General features: G+C 36.2%; 1 protein-coding gene across 8 annotated transcripts in view; it reads right to left on the reverse strand.

Annotated features, from left to right (window-relative positions):
- The window catches only part of COL19A1 (collagen type XIX alpha 1 chain), a 183022-nt gene that overhangs the window by 156921 nt on the left and 6318 nt on the right, over positions 1 to 19783 (reverse strand). For all 8 annotated transcript variants that reach the window (XM_050314649.1, XM_050314648.1, XM_050314644.1 and 5 more), the window contains exons 3-4: positions 15285 to 15359; positions 14714 to 14813 (exon numbers count right to left, since the gene is read on the reverse strand). In XM_050314649.1, the coding sequence (XP_050170606.1) occupies positions 14714 to 14813; positions 15285 to 15359 (175 nt within the window). The remainder of the gene's footprint in view (positions 1 to 14713; positions 14814 to 15284; positions 15360 to 19783) is intronic.

Genomic DNA, 19783 nt, shown 5'->3' on the forward strand with positions numbered 1-19783 from the left:
TAACTTTTCTGGGGGAAAAAAAATCAGTTAATCAACATTAAGAATCTTGAGGAAGGCAGCTTTCATCACTTTTTATAAAAGATACACACTTCCCTTGCTCAGTTTGGATATTTGTTTTATGAACCAGACAGGTCTCAGAGCAATCAGTGAATTTTACTACCTGGAAAATAAAAACAGCCCCAGCAAAGACCAAAGGCTGCCAAAACCACAAATGTGTGATTTCAGCATACAGCCGTTCACTCTTCATCTCTTTTAAGAATGAATGTATTTTAAAACATAAAATACGTCAAAATGGGTTCAGAAATTAGCAAGTGTACCACATTAGAAAGTACCAGCTTCAAACAGCATATTTCCCCTTCCAAAACATGGTAGTATGAATGTTGCACAGTAAATTAATCATCTTTCCACACAGAGACATGGGGAGTGGCAAAGAATGACAGCCACACCACCAGAGAACATTTTGAAGGAAGACTAGTCAGGGAAGAGGTGGGTCAGAGCCTTACTACTTCAGCAAGCTAAAACTTTACTCAAAGTAATCTCATACTCCAAAGGATCTTTTCATACCTGCACTGGTATAGACTTAAGAAAACATAATGAAACAGAGTGTATCCATACAATGAATATAGCAGAATATGCTGCCTTTTTATGTACAAAGCTAGTAAAGGAAATGTGTAAGGTACTAGAAAGATTTGGGTGGTTTCTGCAGTGTACAGGCATTGAGATGTTCCTTCAGATGCTGAAGACCTGAACACAGGTCTTGCACTAAGGCTGTTTCTTTTCTTCAGAAGGTGACCAGGGAACAAACAAATTGAGAGATAGGGAACAGAGATAAGAAAAACATGGAACTCTAGTTATTTCACAAAGGAGAAAAACATTTCCTCTTCATCCGCTTTCTCCAAATCATGCAATTGCACAACACTTTAGGATGTCCCTCTGCCTCATGCTGCTGAAACCAGATTGTTTTCCTATGTGTTGGTATTACTTATTGACTGAGAACCATGCAGAGATTTTCTAATGCTACTGGAACAAAGTGATCAAAACCAGCCTCTGTTGCCCCAGTCTGCTTCTTCTAATGTATATTTTCAGAAACTGTGGTAGTCAGGTAATATCTATAGCAGACACTGGCGGATCAGTAATTGATACCTTCAATTCTACCTGCCCCTCCTCACATGGACATACAGTAAGAAAATCACAGTCTACTGGATTTAGAGTTCTGTAAATACAGGGATGTGTCTCAAAATGTACCCTTTAACTGAGTATTTCTCCACATTGCATGGATGCTAAATCTGCTCATGTATCAAAATTTAAAAATGCCAAGTAGCAGTATCTTCTTCTAGTACCAGCATCCATCTATACTGAAAATATAAAAATAACTCAAAAGAAAACCATCTCCCTTGAACTCCAGCATCTCCTGCTGGGAATCATGCTCTTCCCAGACATATACCTCATTCTACTTTCCCTGCTGTACTGACATGTAGAACTTCAGACAAATGGGCACACATCCCCCATTCCCATTTTTCTGACAGGTTTCTACATTTATGATTCACTGTAGGTACTGAAACCAACTTGCACACATTGGTCTTATTGTCCAGCATGAACACCCCAGAAACCTTCAATGATTTTTCTTACTCAGAACCACACTAGTAAATTGATTGCCTCTATACAGAAACTTACTCAGGGTCTGTCACACTTCTCGCAAGTAATTCACACACACAAAAAACCAAACCCAAACCCAAAACAAAAACAAACAAACAAAAACCCCAAACAAACCCAAACCCAAAACAAAAAAAACAAACAAACCGCCAAAACTTTGGTGGGTTTGTGATTCTCTCCTAAGATACAGTTTTTGTTCAAAATTTAAAACTAAGATGTGCCTAAAAGAATGGCAGAGATTTAAGTTTTTTTCAGCTCATTCAAAAATTGCATCAAGAATTTTGGTCTTGAGAGATTATGTAAAAATGCCACTTTGCTGTCCTAAATATCCTAAAATCCAGTTGAGGTACTTCTTCATAAATTGCAACCATCAAGAGGGTGTGAACTTAAATACTTTTAAAGGAACTTTAGATATTTCTTTCAACATCTACCCATACTTTCATTTAGACATTTTATGAGCTGTTTTATAACTCCTGTGGTCCTTCTAGCTATCTCCCAGAAATGGATCAAAGACAACAGGTCTTTCAGTCTTTTAGTCTGTTATTTGACAGACTCTGAAGTCAATGAGATATTAAGTTCTTATTCTAAATATGATTATCTACAGTGGAATGAAATTATTAAGCTGATCAAGAAACCTTCTGAAGATGTTAATGAAAAAAATAATTAGGGTAACCTCTGACAGCCAACTGGCAGCGAAAATTGCTCTGTACACATTTTTACATGCTTCCTACCCTGAAGCAAGACCTATGGTACAGTATTAATTATTTGTATATCTCAGTGGTTGCTGTTGTCTGGAAAAGCAAAGAAAATGCCATGATCATTCAGTCAGAAGACAGACAGAAAATTCACTTCATGCTTTGGAAAGGAGGGAGGCCATCAGGAATTACTTGGCCTATATATCCATATAATCTTCCCTAGAGGAGGAAGAAGCCTAAGCATCCATTTCTCCCTTGACATTCATACAGGTACCTAGAGATGACAGCTGATTCCAGAAACAGAACAGCCTTTTTAGTTTGGTACACAGGAGGGCTAGTCAGCTCCAGCAGAGCTGCATGCTGAGAGACTCGCACCCTCCTACTTCTCACGCTGGTGTTTTGAGAGCTACCTCGTGTATTTCTGGATGACATCATGCTACCCAACCTAAAAACCTTGTTTCCATAGAACACTCCATTTCTTCCTGTTTAGTCTCCCCTCGTCCCCATTCCAACCTTTTGGTAGCTTTTTACACAGAATCAATGGAACAAGTACTAGCAAAGTGAACTGCTGATTACACTTGGAACAGGCTCTCCCTTTCCTTCCCGGGTTCACTCTGCCAGGCCCTAGACAAGCCTGGCTGATGGTAAAAGGCAAAGTATCTCACAGGCCAGTGTCTCTCTTACGAAAACACTGAGCACTCCCAGTGAACATAGTAGTGTGGCTGGCAGTGGAAAGGGAGAGCTAGGGCTGCTGTATGGAGTGCTGCTGAACCAAAGTAAGGGATGCTTTTTTTCCTAACCTCAAAAAATTGCCTGGATAACTAGCCCTCTCCTCTTCAGCACACAGGACTGCCTATAAATAAACTCATTCCAGCCTAAAGTCACAAGCAGGTCATGCTAAGAAGTGCTAAAGTAAAAAGGCAAGACCAAAGGCACTACAGCCTACAATACTGTTGTAGTTGGACAGATCAACCCATCTTGGTTCCATTTATCTCCCCAAAAAAGAAGGTGTAAGTGGTGAAGATTAAGTTACCAACAGAATAGACCAGTGTAGGAAAGAAGGTTAATGATACCAGATACCAGGGTCTGACCTGAAATAAGTAGCTCTGTCAGCTGCAAGAGTGAAGCTAGAGAGAGAACATGCTTTTGCTTCAACACCCCCTACACGCAGTGTGACTAGTCTATGAATATTTAAGCCTGCTGTTCCGCTTACAATTAGAAGGATAATTAGATAAATAATGTGCTCCTTTGCAGTTTGTAAAAACTGTTCACATTCACAGATTTTAAATGAATGAATATGGAAAATAAAAGATCAAAAAACTAATTTGCATCACATTGGAAGACTTAATAACATTTTCAGAAACTGGAAATGATCACTTTTCTGAAGTCTTGGAATTAGAAATGCATTGTCTAATTAAAGTCAAGTTAAAAAAAAGGCACATACAGCTTAGCCTTCAACGTTCACAATTTCTGTATTAATGAGATTTTTGGTATGTTACAGATTAAATGAGGTTAAAAATCAATCAAGTTCAAAAATACCAACACTGCATTGCTATCTGCTGAGTCATAACTATATTTAACAGAATGGGCCAAAGACCTGAGACTTGCTAACCTTGTTACTATCAGACTCAGCTGGGAAATGTCCAGGTATCCCCCTTGAAGTGTTAGGAGAGAAACAAAAAAAAATCACAAAAACAAACATGTTAGGAGAGTTGGGGTCTTGCATTAAGGTCAAGACAGAGGTGTTGAAAGGAGACTTCAAGCAGTGATAGCTTTGGATAAGCCAGTGAAGATTTTACTTAGATTTTTTCAAAGTTTCACATCAAACGAACATCTCAAACCAAACCTGAAGGAACACTGAACATGACTGGGGAAGAAGTCTAAGAAAGACCGGGGAAGCAGGCCTAATGCCTTATATCCAAACAAGGAAGCTAGGAATTCACAAATTTTCTTCAAAAGAGTGAAAGCTCCACATTAGAAAAACTTTGCATTAAAACAATGCATCAACTATAACTTAACCTGAGGTTAAATCATCTATGTAACTTCCATACAAAAGTTACACAACTAAAATGAACAATTATCTTCTTTTTCAACAGTAAGGCTGAGATTGAGATCTGCACTGCTGATAAAAGAAAAATTCTAAGATCATCCTACTTCTTACCGTTTGTCAGACTAGGAGGTAAAACATAGGAAAGTTATGACAGTAAAGAAAATACCACTTTTATCACCAATATTTTGCATTATATAAAATTGTAACATGCATGCAATGAGATGTGAAAAAATATTGTGCAAGTTTTAAAAAGGAGATACTTAGTTCCCTTATCATCCTATGACAAAAACAGCATTTTGATGAATTTGCTCTTGCCCTATAAATTATATGGTTGACAATGGAACTGTCTACCCAATATTATGGAAACTATATTCTTAAGGAAGAAAATTCATTAACAGTCTAGTCTATAATAGAATCGTAGAATCCCAGAATGTCTGAAGTTGGAAGGAATCTCTGGAGGTCATCTGATCCAATCCCCCTGCTCAGGCAGGACCATCTAGAGCCAGTTGGATAGGGGCACACATTTACTTGTGTATGAGAACAAAATCAATCCAACATGAGCTGTTCAAGGAGACGACATGCTCATTGTGATTACAAAAGTTAGGATGCTGTAAAAAATGTACTCTTTGGCACAATATGAGTTCATATGAGTAGTGCTAACTCATTTTTAAGGAGAAAAGAGAAGTAAGGCTATGTTATAACTTTGAACTTTCAAGAATTCTAATTTGTTAATGAGTCATGATTTTCCTTTCCATGAAATCATATCAGCTATCTTGAATCACAAAGTGTTTTTTTAGTGCTCCTAACACTTTCACAATCTTAAGCTTATGTAATTTCCTGTTAGCATAGCATATCTGTCCCCACATACTAACAGTAATACAATTATTTATCGCTTTCTAAATTAAAAAAAGTCCTGTGGAAAGGAAAGTAACCTATCAAAATAAGAAATCATTTCAAAGTCTTTTTGAGTTAACACAAATCTGATGACATTTCCTTTTCAGACATTTAAGTCATCTTATACAGTTTCATTACTAAACTACTGCTACAACTTAGCTTTTATGTTTGGTTCTGTTGTAGTACATATTCTTCCAGTGCCTCTAGCGATATGATTATTTTTGTGAGTTACTGTCTTTAGCACATTGTCCACAGTTCAGCAAGGAACATAACATCATATGTTAAACATTCTCAATTCTCAGTGACTTAATTTCACAGGAGATATTAAAAAAAAACAAAACAAAACAACAAAAAAACCATCCAACAAACAAAACCAAAACCCCCCACAAACTTCTGCAATATAAGACTCAGTTCCCAAAACTCCTTGTTTCCCAATACCTTTATCTATCAAATGAGTGAGCATTATCTACTCATTCTGTACAATTTGCTGCTTTATGTCACTCCTGAGCAAGAGCAATAATTTAATGCTTCAGTTGTATGTGCTATACTTCAAGGTAAGTGCATCCATCATGAAGGACCCTGAGTGCAAGAACTGGACCTGGAAGGGCACTTCTTCCCCCCAAGTCTTGGCAATCAGTTCTTGTTACTGTATATGCTCCTGGTGAGTACTATTATACTTTTTGTTTAGTTTCACAGATTATTTTAAACTGGTAGTCATCTAGAATTCTGAACTGCTCACTTAAGAGACAGATCCAATAAGAGGGGAAAAAAAGTGTGCGTGGAGTCACAGCAGCTTGATGACACTGTCTGTACTGTTACTTCTCAGGAGTGGTCCAAAGCAAAATATGCATTCAAAAGTATTTGAGTAAATCAACACTGTTCACCATACATTATGAGCATGCACATTTCTTACTGAATGTTCACAGAATTATTAAGACTGGAAAAGACCTTTACGATCATCAAGTCTAACCATCAGCCTAGCATGTTCACCAATAAAACATGTCCTCAAGTGCCATATGCATAAGTGTTTTGAAAACTTCCAGGGATGGTGATTCCACCACATCCCTGAGAAGTCTGTTCCAATGCTTTTACAAACATTTCAGTGAAAAAAATTTTCTAAGCAGAACTCTCAGCAGAGTTCACAAGGAAAGCTGAGTTAAAAAGGTAAATCGAAGTTCATCAAGGACTTTAACATTAACATTACTACTACAGGTGTATCAATAATTAGTTGTCTAATCCCCAAAATAAAAGATACATTCATTTTCACGTGAACATTGAAAGCATAATGCCATATTAGGAACTATCAACAAGTTATTCGAGGCCTGTATTGTCATGCCCAATCCCAGAGTATTTTTAGGATTTATTATTTCAAAATAGAATTCTGCGATACTGCAACTAGTCATACTGACTAAATCCAAAAATAACATTATCTCTTGCACATGGTTCTGTTAATACACCAATAGCTGTACATCAAGAACTGTTACTACAGATTACAGATCATTCTACAAGTTCAAGTTTATTTCATCATTCCAAGTTTAAAAATGAGTTTGTGGCATGACAAATATTGACTTGAGACAGACAAGACTGCAATCAGCAAGGTCTGTACACTTATGACTGAACTCAAGCTGATACACAGACCTCCAAGTGAAAAACCCACAGCACAGCCTGTACTGCTCTAGCAAAATTAAAGAAGTATTTTTAAAAATTTGTCACTTTATCACCATAAGTAAAAAAGTATTTCATGGTATGATGATAAAAACTGCAAAGAGTGACCCATTTAGAAATGCTAGAGGCCAAAAATCTTTTTAAGCGAACTGAAAATAAATGAAAATCAGTGGTATGAAAAAAAAAATGAGACAGTTTCACTGTGAGACAGATCGTGAACTATTTTTAGACATAAAATGTAAAAACTCAGAGGCGAGGTGGAGGAAGGGCATGATATCTCTATGACATGTTTAAACAACAAAGTCCCAGTATAAACACAGATGTATCAGCACAAACAATCTTTTTGTAGGTACAACTTTAGTTAAGAGTTGAAATGCCTGACAGCACATCTAAAGCAAACTAGATTTCACAGAGTGTTAAATCACAAAAGCCAGAAAAAGAAAGACATTATTTATTATAGGGTTGTTTGGGTTTTTTTCTCCTAGTCTGCTGATAAATGACTTTTGAAGCACATGGCACCATTGCTTCAGCTAGAGAAATTACATGCATTTTATAAAGACACTTGAATTCTCTCAGCTAAATCAGCAAAACTGATAAATGATCTTTCAATCTCTAACTTTATCCTACAACATAATGGGGCTACAGTCTATCCTCAGCTGCATGCATTATGCCCAGTACATATCACTGAATTCTGGTTGCATATACCATGGCTGTATATGGCCATAGCTATTCTGGTTTTCCAAGCATCTGCACTGATTTTGCAACTGTACTTTTGTTCTAGGACTATCAAACACAGATCTTGTTACGGATTGATATCTGCATCCACCTTGTACTCACTTTTGAGAGACTTTTGCTTCAAAAAAATTGGCCAAGACAACATTGCAAAGATTTTAGAAGTCAGCATGTTTGGCAGGGAGTAAGAGACAAACTTTCCTGAAAGTTCCCCAAAGGCTGGAATCACTTAAGGCTCTCTTCAGCTGGTAAATTGAACTACCTACGGCAGAATTTGTGTCCAAGTTTTTTCAAAGGTCATTGAGAAGTATCCAGGTAAATTACTTCTGCTGAAACTAGAAATCTAATAATACAGTAACTTTGTCTAGCAACTTCAGTATCTATGACAGTATACGTTTTAGATTTTGTTATCTTACCCAATAAGAAAACTGAAAAATAGTTTTGGCATCCATATCAGATAAAAATAGAAAGGAATTCCCGACAGGAATATATAGCAAAAGTGAAATTGCTTAGATACTGCAGATGCCGTTGTTTTAATCAGAACACTGAAAATGTTTTCCACTGGGCAGGTTAAACCATTCAAAACTGAAGGTATAGGTTCAGGGTTTGTTTAAGCTAAGGTCAGGCTAGTCCCAGCCCTGGCAGTGCAATCTTGCTCCTTATCAGCTGTCATTGCTGGAGATCACACAGCCACAGGGATCAGCCACCAGCCTCGCTGACCACAGCGGCTGATGCTTACGTGGAGAAAGTGAGATAAGGCTGAGAGATGAAGATGAGTGCTGTGAAAGCGAGATCCTAATTTTATTTTCTTCCAAATAATAATTTAGACTGGACAGACTTTTCCCTTAAAACAAAGGCATAACAACAAAAATAACAATGAAATATATGTTTTCCAAATTAAGGAAAGTTTTTTTACGTAAGAAGAATAAAACTACCCTTACTATTTTTTCTTTTGGTGCTTCTGTGATTTGCTTAATGCTGCCTTAAGTTTCACCCTGAACCATGAGGCACGTGGGGATCCACAGAAACACTGCTGGTCTCCTCCACACTCTTGTTGTGGACCAGTGTCCTTAAAAGACACATCTCCCAAAAGCCCCTTCCCTTTATCTGCAAGTGCTTTACAGCAAGAACATCATCACTGGGGAGAAAAGGAAAAGAAACAGTCTGCTTCATCCAACACTGTCTTACCAATTCAACTGGTACAACACTGTCCCACTAAGCACTGCACTGTTGGGGGAATACACTACAGATCAAAGAATTCCAATTTGTTACAGTCAGTGGCATAATTAAAATAGATTTACTAACTCTGTTCCCTCACAGCCTGCTTTTAATGTAAGTACCAGACATTTGCACATGTACTCTTCCCCTCTGCCACCTGTCTGTCTTTACCTTTGCTTTCCCAATTATTTCTGCACAGTAAATTGCATTTTAAATTATAGGATGATTCAAGCTCAATTAGAAAGTACAATACATTATTCCTTAATTTTGAATTTTATGAAAAGAACTTGGTGTATTTCTTTTAAATTATGAGGTAGAAATAAGCCCAAATATGCACAAAGACATTCACATGTGTTTATTCTTTAAAAGAAGCATTGCTCTATCATTTTTCATGGTGAGGTCACAGTTTTCTCCTTAGTTATGAAATTAAATAATTGGTATTTAAAAGGTAGGTACAGCACCAATTTGCTCTTTCAACAGTAATCATTGTATTTTCCTTCTTTTGAATTTATAAAATGCAGTAAGTTTTCAAGTTTCTGGAAATAAACACAAAGTAGATTATTTAAGTACCTTTCAACAAGAATTGAAAAAAAACCACTAAATCACTACAGCTTCTGATCCACTGCTGTAAAAGATCTGAAAAAAGCATCGGGATTTTTACTAAATTCAGGCTCCCACACTCTGGGAAGCAAATTCCAAAAACAAGGTCCTTTTCTTGAAAATACCCTGCAACCAATATACCAGACATTTCAGTCTTGGCAGTGTTGGCTCCAACTGCTCAAAAGATCTCAAACAAATACATGATACAGCACAGGAAAGGTGGTTTCTTACATAACCATCTAATACATCAACAGAGCAAAGGCTAGCAGGACTTTGTGTAAGCACAGATAGAAGCTGGTTTGAATAATTTCAGCTACTGCCTCCAAATGGGTAACAACCCATTGCCATTTTCAGTTGACATTTTAAAAGTTTTCGATGAAATCTTTTGGAAATTGGTGATTTTCACATCTATCTATTCTATACTTAAGAAAAATATATCTTACAAAATATTTTTCAAGAAGACTGTTAGACCTGACTCTGCTGCCCAAATCACATGCCATGTGCAAAATGAATAAAAAATCATGCCCATGACGACCTTCACTGACAGCCAAAGTCATATGAAAGGAACTTGGTATTTTTTAGTTTGGCAAAGAGAGAGGTCTCAGCAGATACAGCCAGAGAACATACAGCAAAGTAAATGGCTGCAAAGCCACCTAGAGATAGGTGCCTTTGGGAAAGCAAATTGCTAATTATGAAAAGGCTTCTAACAGTGAGCACAGAAACTGCCTCACTTCATGCCAGCTGTGCTTTACAAAATGGAATTCCCTCCACATTTTTTTGTGATTAAAAAGGTTAGCACTAAAAACAAACAGAAATCCCCACATAAATATTCTTTCATCATCAGTTTCTGTTCTTAGCAGAAAGAATCCTCCAGACTGGAATTTAGTGAGACAAGTGGGAACAGTATTTCTGCCTCCAGTAACTAGACATCACAAAGAGGTGAAACACTTTCCCTGAAATATGGGCCAGACCACAGCTCTTCTGGCAGCAGTGAGTGATAACGTTGCTGATGGAGCTCAGTAGTCCAAATACAGTCAAAATCCAAGCTCTTCTGTAGTATCACAATGAAAAGGGAAGAATTCCTAAAAGAGTCGTGAGAGTGATCCCAACTGCTGTTACTCAGATCATTTAACAGCCAGCTATGATAATCTCCTCAGTAAATTAATATGGTTTGTCAAGCCAAACAAACTACAAAATAAGAAAGCTGTGACAGTGCCACGAAGATTTGCTAATCATTAGCATCCATTTCAAAAACTTTCAGAACCTCAGACGAAATCAACTTATTATCTCCTTTATTGGCGCTTTCAGAAGAGGAAAAAAACGGCCCACCAGCAACCCAGAAAAGTGAGAATGAGGAACAACTGATGCCTGATGTAACCCCAGGGAAAAACAGTGAAACTAATTCTCCATAGTGCTATTTACTCTAAGGCAAGCAAAGAACAAAGATGAGCCTAAAAGGCTTCATGCCCAGAAGTACTGAATACTGCTGGCAGACCTAATGAAGCTGCTATCACCACAGAGTCCTGGGCTGCTTTTGTCAGGAAAATCTATACCATGCTGGAATACACTCCATAGGCAGTACATGTTAAGCTTTGGAGGAAAAAATATGAGTATAATTTATTTGTTGAAATAAAAGTAAAACATTATACAATTACGATCATTCTATGATTCTATGGTGTGATTATGACTATATAATTAGACTGTCTGCATAACAGTATTTTCCTATGAACAAAGGTTCAGTTACCCTACTTTCCTCAGGGATAACTTTTATTAAAGTCCACGTAAGCACCGCAATAATTAACTCACAGTGTTTTGCTTTTTAAATCACTCTGTAATCCAGAAAATACTACTGGAATTACATTAATATTTAAACGTCACTTACATGGGGCATAAGAAAAACTATCCATCTCCTATCAGAAGACAAAACACGTATAGAACTCTATCACAGAAAGAGTCAAAGACTTATAGCTAAAATCCAGCATAAATAAATGTAATCCATTTCCCAAGCTGACAGAGTATTGTAAATTATTTACAACATATAAATAGGTGCAACACTACGCCAGGTCCATTGAAAAAAACCAAAATGGCATCACAGAAGAAAAATGGCACAGCATAGCTTTCTATTACCCACACTACGACTGAACGAATGAAATGCAAGAGGAGATGTGCCAAGTTACTTGATACTTGCTAGTCAGCTTAATCAGATACTCTCAATTTCCTGCAGGATGGATAACAAACACTGTTCTGCTGCTTACTGCTCACCACGTCTACTGATATATTTTCTGAGGGAGAACGATCCTGAAAACTTGTGTGCGTCTAATAACAGGTGGTGTCTGGAACCACACAACCTGACAATGCAAGAGAAGTAGATTTTTAAAGAAATAATTAATTAAAAGATACTGTATGTGAGTAACTTAGATAAAGTAAATTATAAGGTTTTGATGACAGATACCCAAGTTTCTGACTATCCTTCATTGTAAACCTACCATGTCAAAACCTGACTTCATGCTCCTGACTCTCCTCTGCCCTTATTTTTAAAAATCACAGAAGATCAGAAGAGTTTAAACAAAAGCCTAAAAAAACTTCAAGTAAAAATTTTTAAAACAATTGTCCAAAGTGTAATCACAACACCAGAAAGTCATTATATATTTAACAAACTGAATTAATTAGGAATTTACTTTTAATGCATTTCTGTGAAGAAAGATTAAAAAGCACAAGCGAGACTATTGCCATGAAGTACTAGGATTTAATTGAAATTTTTCAGTGCTTGAATGTTATTGAAAATACTTTGAACCCTTCTGTTGTTCAGGAAGATATATGCAGGAGGTACTACCTAATTCCACAACAAGTGAACTGAAAATCTTATCTTGTACATCACTATCATCAATAACAAGATATTAATTTTTAGCCCAACTATATTTATACATTAGCACAGATATTCTGGTTTTATTAATAATCATCTCAGTTGCCTCATCCAGCTAAACTTTCTATCCATTAGATATGCATATTTTTAGGGGAAACTGGAAAGATTTTCTCTTTAGTATTCCCTTAATGAGGACATATGGAAGACAACAACAGGGAGAGAGAGCAACAGGAGAACCGAGACAATTAAAGCCAAACCACCTGCCATCCAGGTTCGCCCTTCACTGAAATTCTTTAGCCCCTGCCCAGGTTACACTGACAACGAAGAAAAACTAGCAATTTTTGAATCCTTTCAAAAAGCTGATAAAATACAGGAAAGAGATAAAGAGAAGAGATAAAATACAGGAAAAAAGGACTCAGATTTCTCTCCTCCTCCATAAAGTTTAAAAAAAAAAGATTTTAAAAAAATTCCAACTTTTCCAACTTTCTCAAGTATTAACTTAATACTTAGCAAAGTATTACCTTGCCTAAGAGTTAGTATTTTTAAAGTCACAGCTATTAGCCATGGTGTGAATTTCCCATTTTCATTACCTTCACTAATGAACTGTTTTTAAAAGAGGAACACAAAATACAGACATTAGTATTCAGGCCTACTAATAAAAACTGGGAAAAAACCTACATTTTTTAACCTCAACATCACCTCTCAGATCACTTGGAAAAACACTTAGAAATTCTTAGAAATCAATATTTCAAATCATTAATTTTATCTCAAAGTAATATGAATTCTAAAGAATTCACCCTATTGTAATTTATAGCTCCTCTCTGCTCCATTTTTGCCACTGATTTTCTTACTGTTCCAAAATAAAGTCAGCTTGCAACATGCATTTCTTAGCACTACTTATCTTTGTATTTTGTAAAGGAAAATTGCTACACTCTTTTTGTTATTGCCTTGATTTTCTACTCTTGTGTAGTCTCATGTTTCCCTTAAAATCTCATTCATTGGAAAAAGATCTGTAAAAATCTGAAAAATTAATAATGGGTTTTCAAAAGAAAGTTTTCTTACTAACAAACTTATATTTGTAGTAAAGCCTTTTATTGGTGGTACCTAATTTCTCCTGCTCCTTTTCTGAAGACAATCTGGATAATATTTGGAAAGTCCTAATAAAAGAAGAGCACTCCCTGTGTCAAGTAATTTTATCAAGTAATTTTTTCTTTAATAGCTAATGTCCGAGCTATTTAAAAAAAGACAATGATTAGTTTAACTTCGCAAAACTACAAAAACATCAGCATTTAGCACTTACAGTACCTAATAAGTCAGAAAAACTTAAAATCTATCTAGCATTTTAGGATATGTAGCTTCTTTTTCTTTCATCATGCTCCTCTCCCAAAGATCACTTTGTTTTGTGTCTGGGTGCCTCCAATTTCTCTCTTCCTCCTACTCCCTGGCCTCATGCAACCCACAGTTCATCTTTGCTATGCCCAGGATTGAAGCAAAGGGGAAGTCCAAGGGCCAGGTGTATTTTTTAACTAGGCAAGCTGGAGCCAATCCTCTTGCAACAGAAAACACCCAACCTGAAGACATGGGAATACAGTTGCTTCCCTCATCATCACAGGAACACGCTGTACAGAAACCACAGTCCCATGACTCAGAGCACAACACAACCAAGAAGCTCTGAGATGAGCTCCACTGACCACAGGGAACCTGAAACTACATTCCTAACTGCTTCTTGGCATTTCCTTGTCCCTGAGCAAACTTAAATCCATTCAATCCCATTGTGCCTTACTCCCTTTCACCTTCCTTATGATTTTTTGCACCTTGTGTCAGAATAGGTTATTGCCTACTTTCTCCTCCACAATGAATACCCATCATTCAGTTGCTGCTCAAAGGCAATATGTCAATTCCAGGAAAAAAAACATAACATTCAAGGAAATGGTGACACTCTGTCTTTTTAATCCTGCCAACAGTAATGAGAGAAAGGACAGCGAACTTCACTGAGGGAAGATTAGCATAATACTTCTTGTCATACCATGAAAGTTATTTGTTTTCCTTTGTTTTATAAATATTTATGTATTAACAGTACAGTTTTCAGTATCAGAATCATGATTTGAGAAAGTGATATTCACAGTTAACTTACTACCTAGATACTTCCAGATTCAAAAAAAAACCCACACCAAAATCAAAATGCTTCCCACAGAAGAAAAACCTTTCAACAGAAAAAAACCACTGCTTTCTGTGGTGTCCTTTGAATACACAAACAAATTATTCAGTTAATTAGTAATTCAGTTAATTAGTACCATTGAGTCTGAACTTTATCACCAAGGATGAAAATAGTATCTTACTTACCTTGTATCTCTGATGAGAGGTGCACTTCCCAGTTTAAAACAGATCTTTTCCCCTCCACAAGGTGTTTGCCTCAAAGAAAAGCTTTCTGCCAGATCAAAGCCTGAAAATATGACACAATATGATACAATTTAATGGGATTTAAAAACTAGAAGTAAATACTGACTTTTAGCATGCTTGGTGACTTTCTGGAATACAGACTGACAAGCTATTTTGAAAACCAATAGACAGAGAAAATTTCGATATTCATTTTAACAAAACTATTCATGCAAAGTTCACATCATAGATGACTTTGCAACCTGAGAAATGCATTTGTTATTTCCTTTTATCATCTGAACTGATAACAATGTGGGATAATTGGGAAAAACTATGGAAATCAGTGTGGCTGCTGAACTTGAACCAGTGCTTCCCAAGAACAACATGTTCTGATTTTAATCCCACTTTCCTAAAAACAGCAGCAACTTTTGGAGCTTGGGGGTGGCATTCTGTCCTGTCTTTTCAATTTTAAAGCCAGTTTCAGTCAGGCTATGATTACATCCACTACTAGCCAATTAATATAGACACAGTCATTTACCTGGAACACCACGACTGTCTCTGTTGATTTGTTTGAGATGACGGACAACTGTTTTCATTAAAGGACACACAGCACCTTCAAGAGAACACAGTTTAAAACAGAACACATCATAAAATGCTATCAAACTAAAATTAATCGGAACAAACTATCATGACAGTGATAGCAATATTAACAGGAATGTTTCTTTTTGTTTCTTTAGGATATGGAAAGCAGCTATAAAACAAATTACAAAATCTAAACAGGAGCAATGATATTTCAGATTCTATACCGCACTTCCAAGAATATAAGCAGATACTAGTTTTACCCCATTTTAATTCAGCTGCTTATGGTTAAAGTTCATATGAACAATACAACCAGAAGAAAAACACTAAACTGTTACCAAGCCATTTCTATCTATAACACTCTATAAAGCAATAACATTTGTTTTTTAATTTCTGACTATACTATTAGAAAATCATTTTTCCCCATTAATGAATATGAAAAAATAAGGCATAGATGCTTGACTACCATGAAAATAATCTACTGTTAACTCAGGGAACAGTAAGTAATTTCAAAATGTGTATTAACAAGGCTATAATCATATCCTGTAATAAGCAATGCAAACAATACTTATATTTTGAAAAAAATGGTTGAAAATTAAGCACGGGAGTAAATCTGAACCAAAGTATTTTGGTAAACAAGCAGAATATTCTAAATTGTGAAACATGGTAAACTCTGAGGTTAAATCTAATGGAACGCTTAGACCAAAAACTGTATTATTAATATACAACATCTTAGTTACATGAAGTATTTTCTTCACTGTTTTTTTTTAAACAGACACATAGGAATGCCCACATTTAAGAAGCAACTACAGAGAAATGTCAGGTTTTGGTGCATAGGTAAGAAATAGGGCTCACTTTTTAACAAGTTTTGCAAATAGCCCTTCTAAATCCCAATAAAACTAGCAAATGAAAGATGACAAGTAATGATATTTGGCCTGTGAGCTTATCAAGCACAGAGCTCTGTGAGCTGAGGAAACTAAAAAGATGTCTAAGGTATATTTGAAGTTGCTGAACAGCGAAGGCCGAGAGGCTTTCTCAAGTGTCAATTCAATGGAAACAGTAAGGAGTGCCCTACCATTAACCTGAAAATTACCTATATTTAAATGTTTCATAACAGAATCCAGACAAAACACTGGCATTCAAAATAGTTGTATCTGTAACCTTAAAGCACGATATTTGTCATTCATTCTGTAGTTATGTAGAAAGCATAGTATCCTTCAAAACTCTTGAGTGCTTTTAAATATATTTCATTATTTGGTCTCAATTAAGAATTACTAGTTATTTCCAATTAGCCAAAGTTTAACTAGATTATATAATACAGACATAAAGACACCTCCTGATAATATGGTTAATGAAAGGTATGTCATTGTTTAAAAAACAGACTGGATGACAATTTTTTTTTTTTTGTATGTAAGATTCATTAAGTTCCATGTCCTTCACATCTACCATTACAATTACAAGTAACAATTTACAATTACAAATAACATCAGAAATAAAGTAGTTTACTTCTAGGGCTCTAAGGGAATAAATTCTTTCTTTCCCTCAAATAGATTCATGTATATACATGATTTTTCCTATACATATAGATATAGTTTCTCGATGAATGAGATAAAGCATATGAATTAAAAACTGTAAATTCCCTTTCCCTAGAGAGGATGCTGAACTGTAATGAATATTTATGTTGAAATCTCTGAAATTAAATCTCTCATCATTCTTGGTTTGCAGGGAATTTTATGTAGTGTGAAAAGCATTCACTGGATTTACATAGTAACACATCAGTTTCAATACACCATTTGATACATACACACACCCTATGGGACAGAAACAGGTTCACCTTAGATACCCTTTGGTCTACAAACCTCAATCTTCAGTCACATATAAAGATTATTAAACTACAGACTTCGGTACACTGCCACTGTAAAACAATGAATGCAGTTATGGTAGATTTATGTAAGTATAGCTCTAAGAAATATGTTGGTGTAAAGGAAGCCATTTATAACTGAAGCCACAATAGCATGTCAGACATATATTGAGAGACATTTTTCTTATAGCTACACGTTTTCTAACCATTTTTTTTTTTTAATATATAGATAAAGACTACAGGGTAAATTCCTTTTTTGGTTAAATTCTTGACAGTACTTATAATAAGAGCAGACAGATATTACTTACTGCTGATTTTACCCTAAACTGATGCAGTAATCTCTAGAGAACCTGGGACACAAGTGTGCTTTTTTTTTTTCAGTATTAACTTACATGAGTGTTTAGTGAAAAAACTAGGAAGTTTTAGCTTATTCCCCACAGCCATTTTCTTCCAAGTCCAAATAAAGACTCAAGCATAATTTTTGTGTTATTCAGATGATAGCAATGATTGCTCACATGCCACAGACTGGGGACCGATTTTTGTCAGTGGCATAACAGTCACAGCATAGACAGCCCATTTAAGTGTTAGATATTTGGTTGAATTGCATATCCCCCAAAGAACTGAAAGGGTTACCATGAATCTTCTATCTCATACTGCTGATGGACTCCTTTAGTGCAATGCTATTCTTTTTACCAGAGAGCTAAGGCAAAACTCTCAAATAGTAAGACCTAACCCTCTCCATACCAAGACTGACAACTTTCATTGCTATAGATTGATGAAAATTCTTTCTAAGTTACAGCTTGTACAGTTAACCTCTTCCACAATTTTTAGTGCTGTTGGGAGGTCCTTAAATTTTCTTTAGCCCAAGACAAAACAGACAGCTGTGGGTAGCTGAATGTCTATATGAAGATACCCAGGAAAGGAGAAGAAACAGGAAAACCCTTGCTGCTAATCCAGATATGGAAACCATCAACCTATCTGCCCTGGTAGAATACATTATTATAAAATTAATGAAATAGTAGAAGGAACAAGCTTACATTTATAAACTAGATTACTCAGCATATAAAACTGCGTCTGTGTGGACTGAACTAAAAAATTCATATTAAATCAGTGATATCAAAGGTCAAGATAACATATCTATAAATTAACGAGTTCACCTATCCATAAGACAAATTAGACCTTGATATTTATAAACCTATAGTTCTACCTATAAGCCTATTAATATAAAATCAATCTAATCATTTTGAAAATGTGTATTTATGCAGATGAAGCAGATTCATCACAGACCACTGTTCTTCTGTCTTTCCAGTAAAATGATAGTAAGAATTTTTTTTTTGTTTTCTAACAGAATTATGGGGGAAAAAAAAAAAAAAGTCATTGCATCTAAACATATCTGCTGCAACATGCAATGACATGTTCCAAATTCCTGGAATAATCAGGACACCTGTTGAAGCACACTGCAACTTCCATCTAAGTACCATGCTCAGCTTTCCATTCCAAGGAAACGAGGACAGAAGAACTCTGGGGCATGCTTCAGTCTCTCTTAAAGACATCTCTGGTGTGCACTTCCTGATTGGGAACCGTAACTTCCAATAAGCACTCTTGGCTTCTCCAGATCAAATGTACCCCCTAATGGCTAGATTCACTTTGCAAGTACCTACATGTTACTTTATAATTAAACTTCATGTTCAGGTGAAGTGTTCAGCTGCCATCTAACACCACTGAAATGCACATTGCAAGGACACTCAAGTTTCCATCAGTAAGCATGACCAACCTAATGAATGTGGCCAAAGAGCAAAGCCCTAACATCCCTCCATCCTATTTCGACTCAAGCTTCAGAAACAAACACATATTAGCCGAGATTTGTCTGACACTCATACTGGATAAAGCTTCATAAATATATAGACATAGGGAAACTCTTCAGAGTTTGCAACACATTTGCAAATATCAGCAACGACATCCAATGAGTCCACCCCAAGGGTATTTATACTAAAGATAAGCAGATCCAGCTGACCTGCTTTCAGATAAGGTCAAGAATTCGGAAATCCTACATACCTGTAGCCTCAAGTACAGAGGCAACAGGAAATGAGATGTGAATTTTTTTCACTCCATTTTTACTCCGTAAACCAGATCATGTTACATTACAACATATGTGTTAATTAAGACAAGGGTGGGAAAAAGAATGAAGGAGACATGATACAGTAAAGAAGTCAACATAAGTGGTGACTATTTAGATGGTTATGGAAGTAGCAAACAGCTTTAGCAGACAGAATTAAGAAATCCCAACTAATTGAGTTCAAGGGTTAGGATACTCATACTGGACCCTGGGGAACTATATTCTCCCATAAGGAAGAGTGGGTAGTGAAAAACAGGACTTCATATTATTTGAGACAGCCAGAATGTCTTCACCTAGGGCAAATCTTCATGACCAACCTAGTGGCTTTCTACAATAGAATGACTGCATCTGTGGACAAGGGAAGAGCTATGGATGTCTTGTGGACTTCTGCAGGGCCTTTGACATAGTCTCCACAACATCTCTAAATAGGAGAGAGAGGGATTTGATTTGTGGACTGCTTTGTGCATGAAGAATTGGTTGG

This window comes from Myiozetetes cayanensis, unplaced genomic scaffold (genome assembly GCF_022539395.1).
Source record: "Myiozetetes cayanensis isolate MyiCay16 unplaced genomic scaffold, myiCay2020 scf2-11, whole genome shotgun sequence".
Classification (NCBI taxonomy): domain Eukaryota; kingdom Metazoa; phylum Chordata; class Aves; order Passeriformes; family Tyrannidae; genus Myiozetetes; species Myiozetetes cayanensis.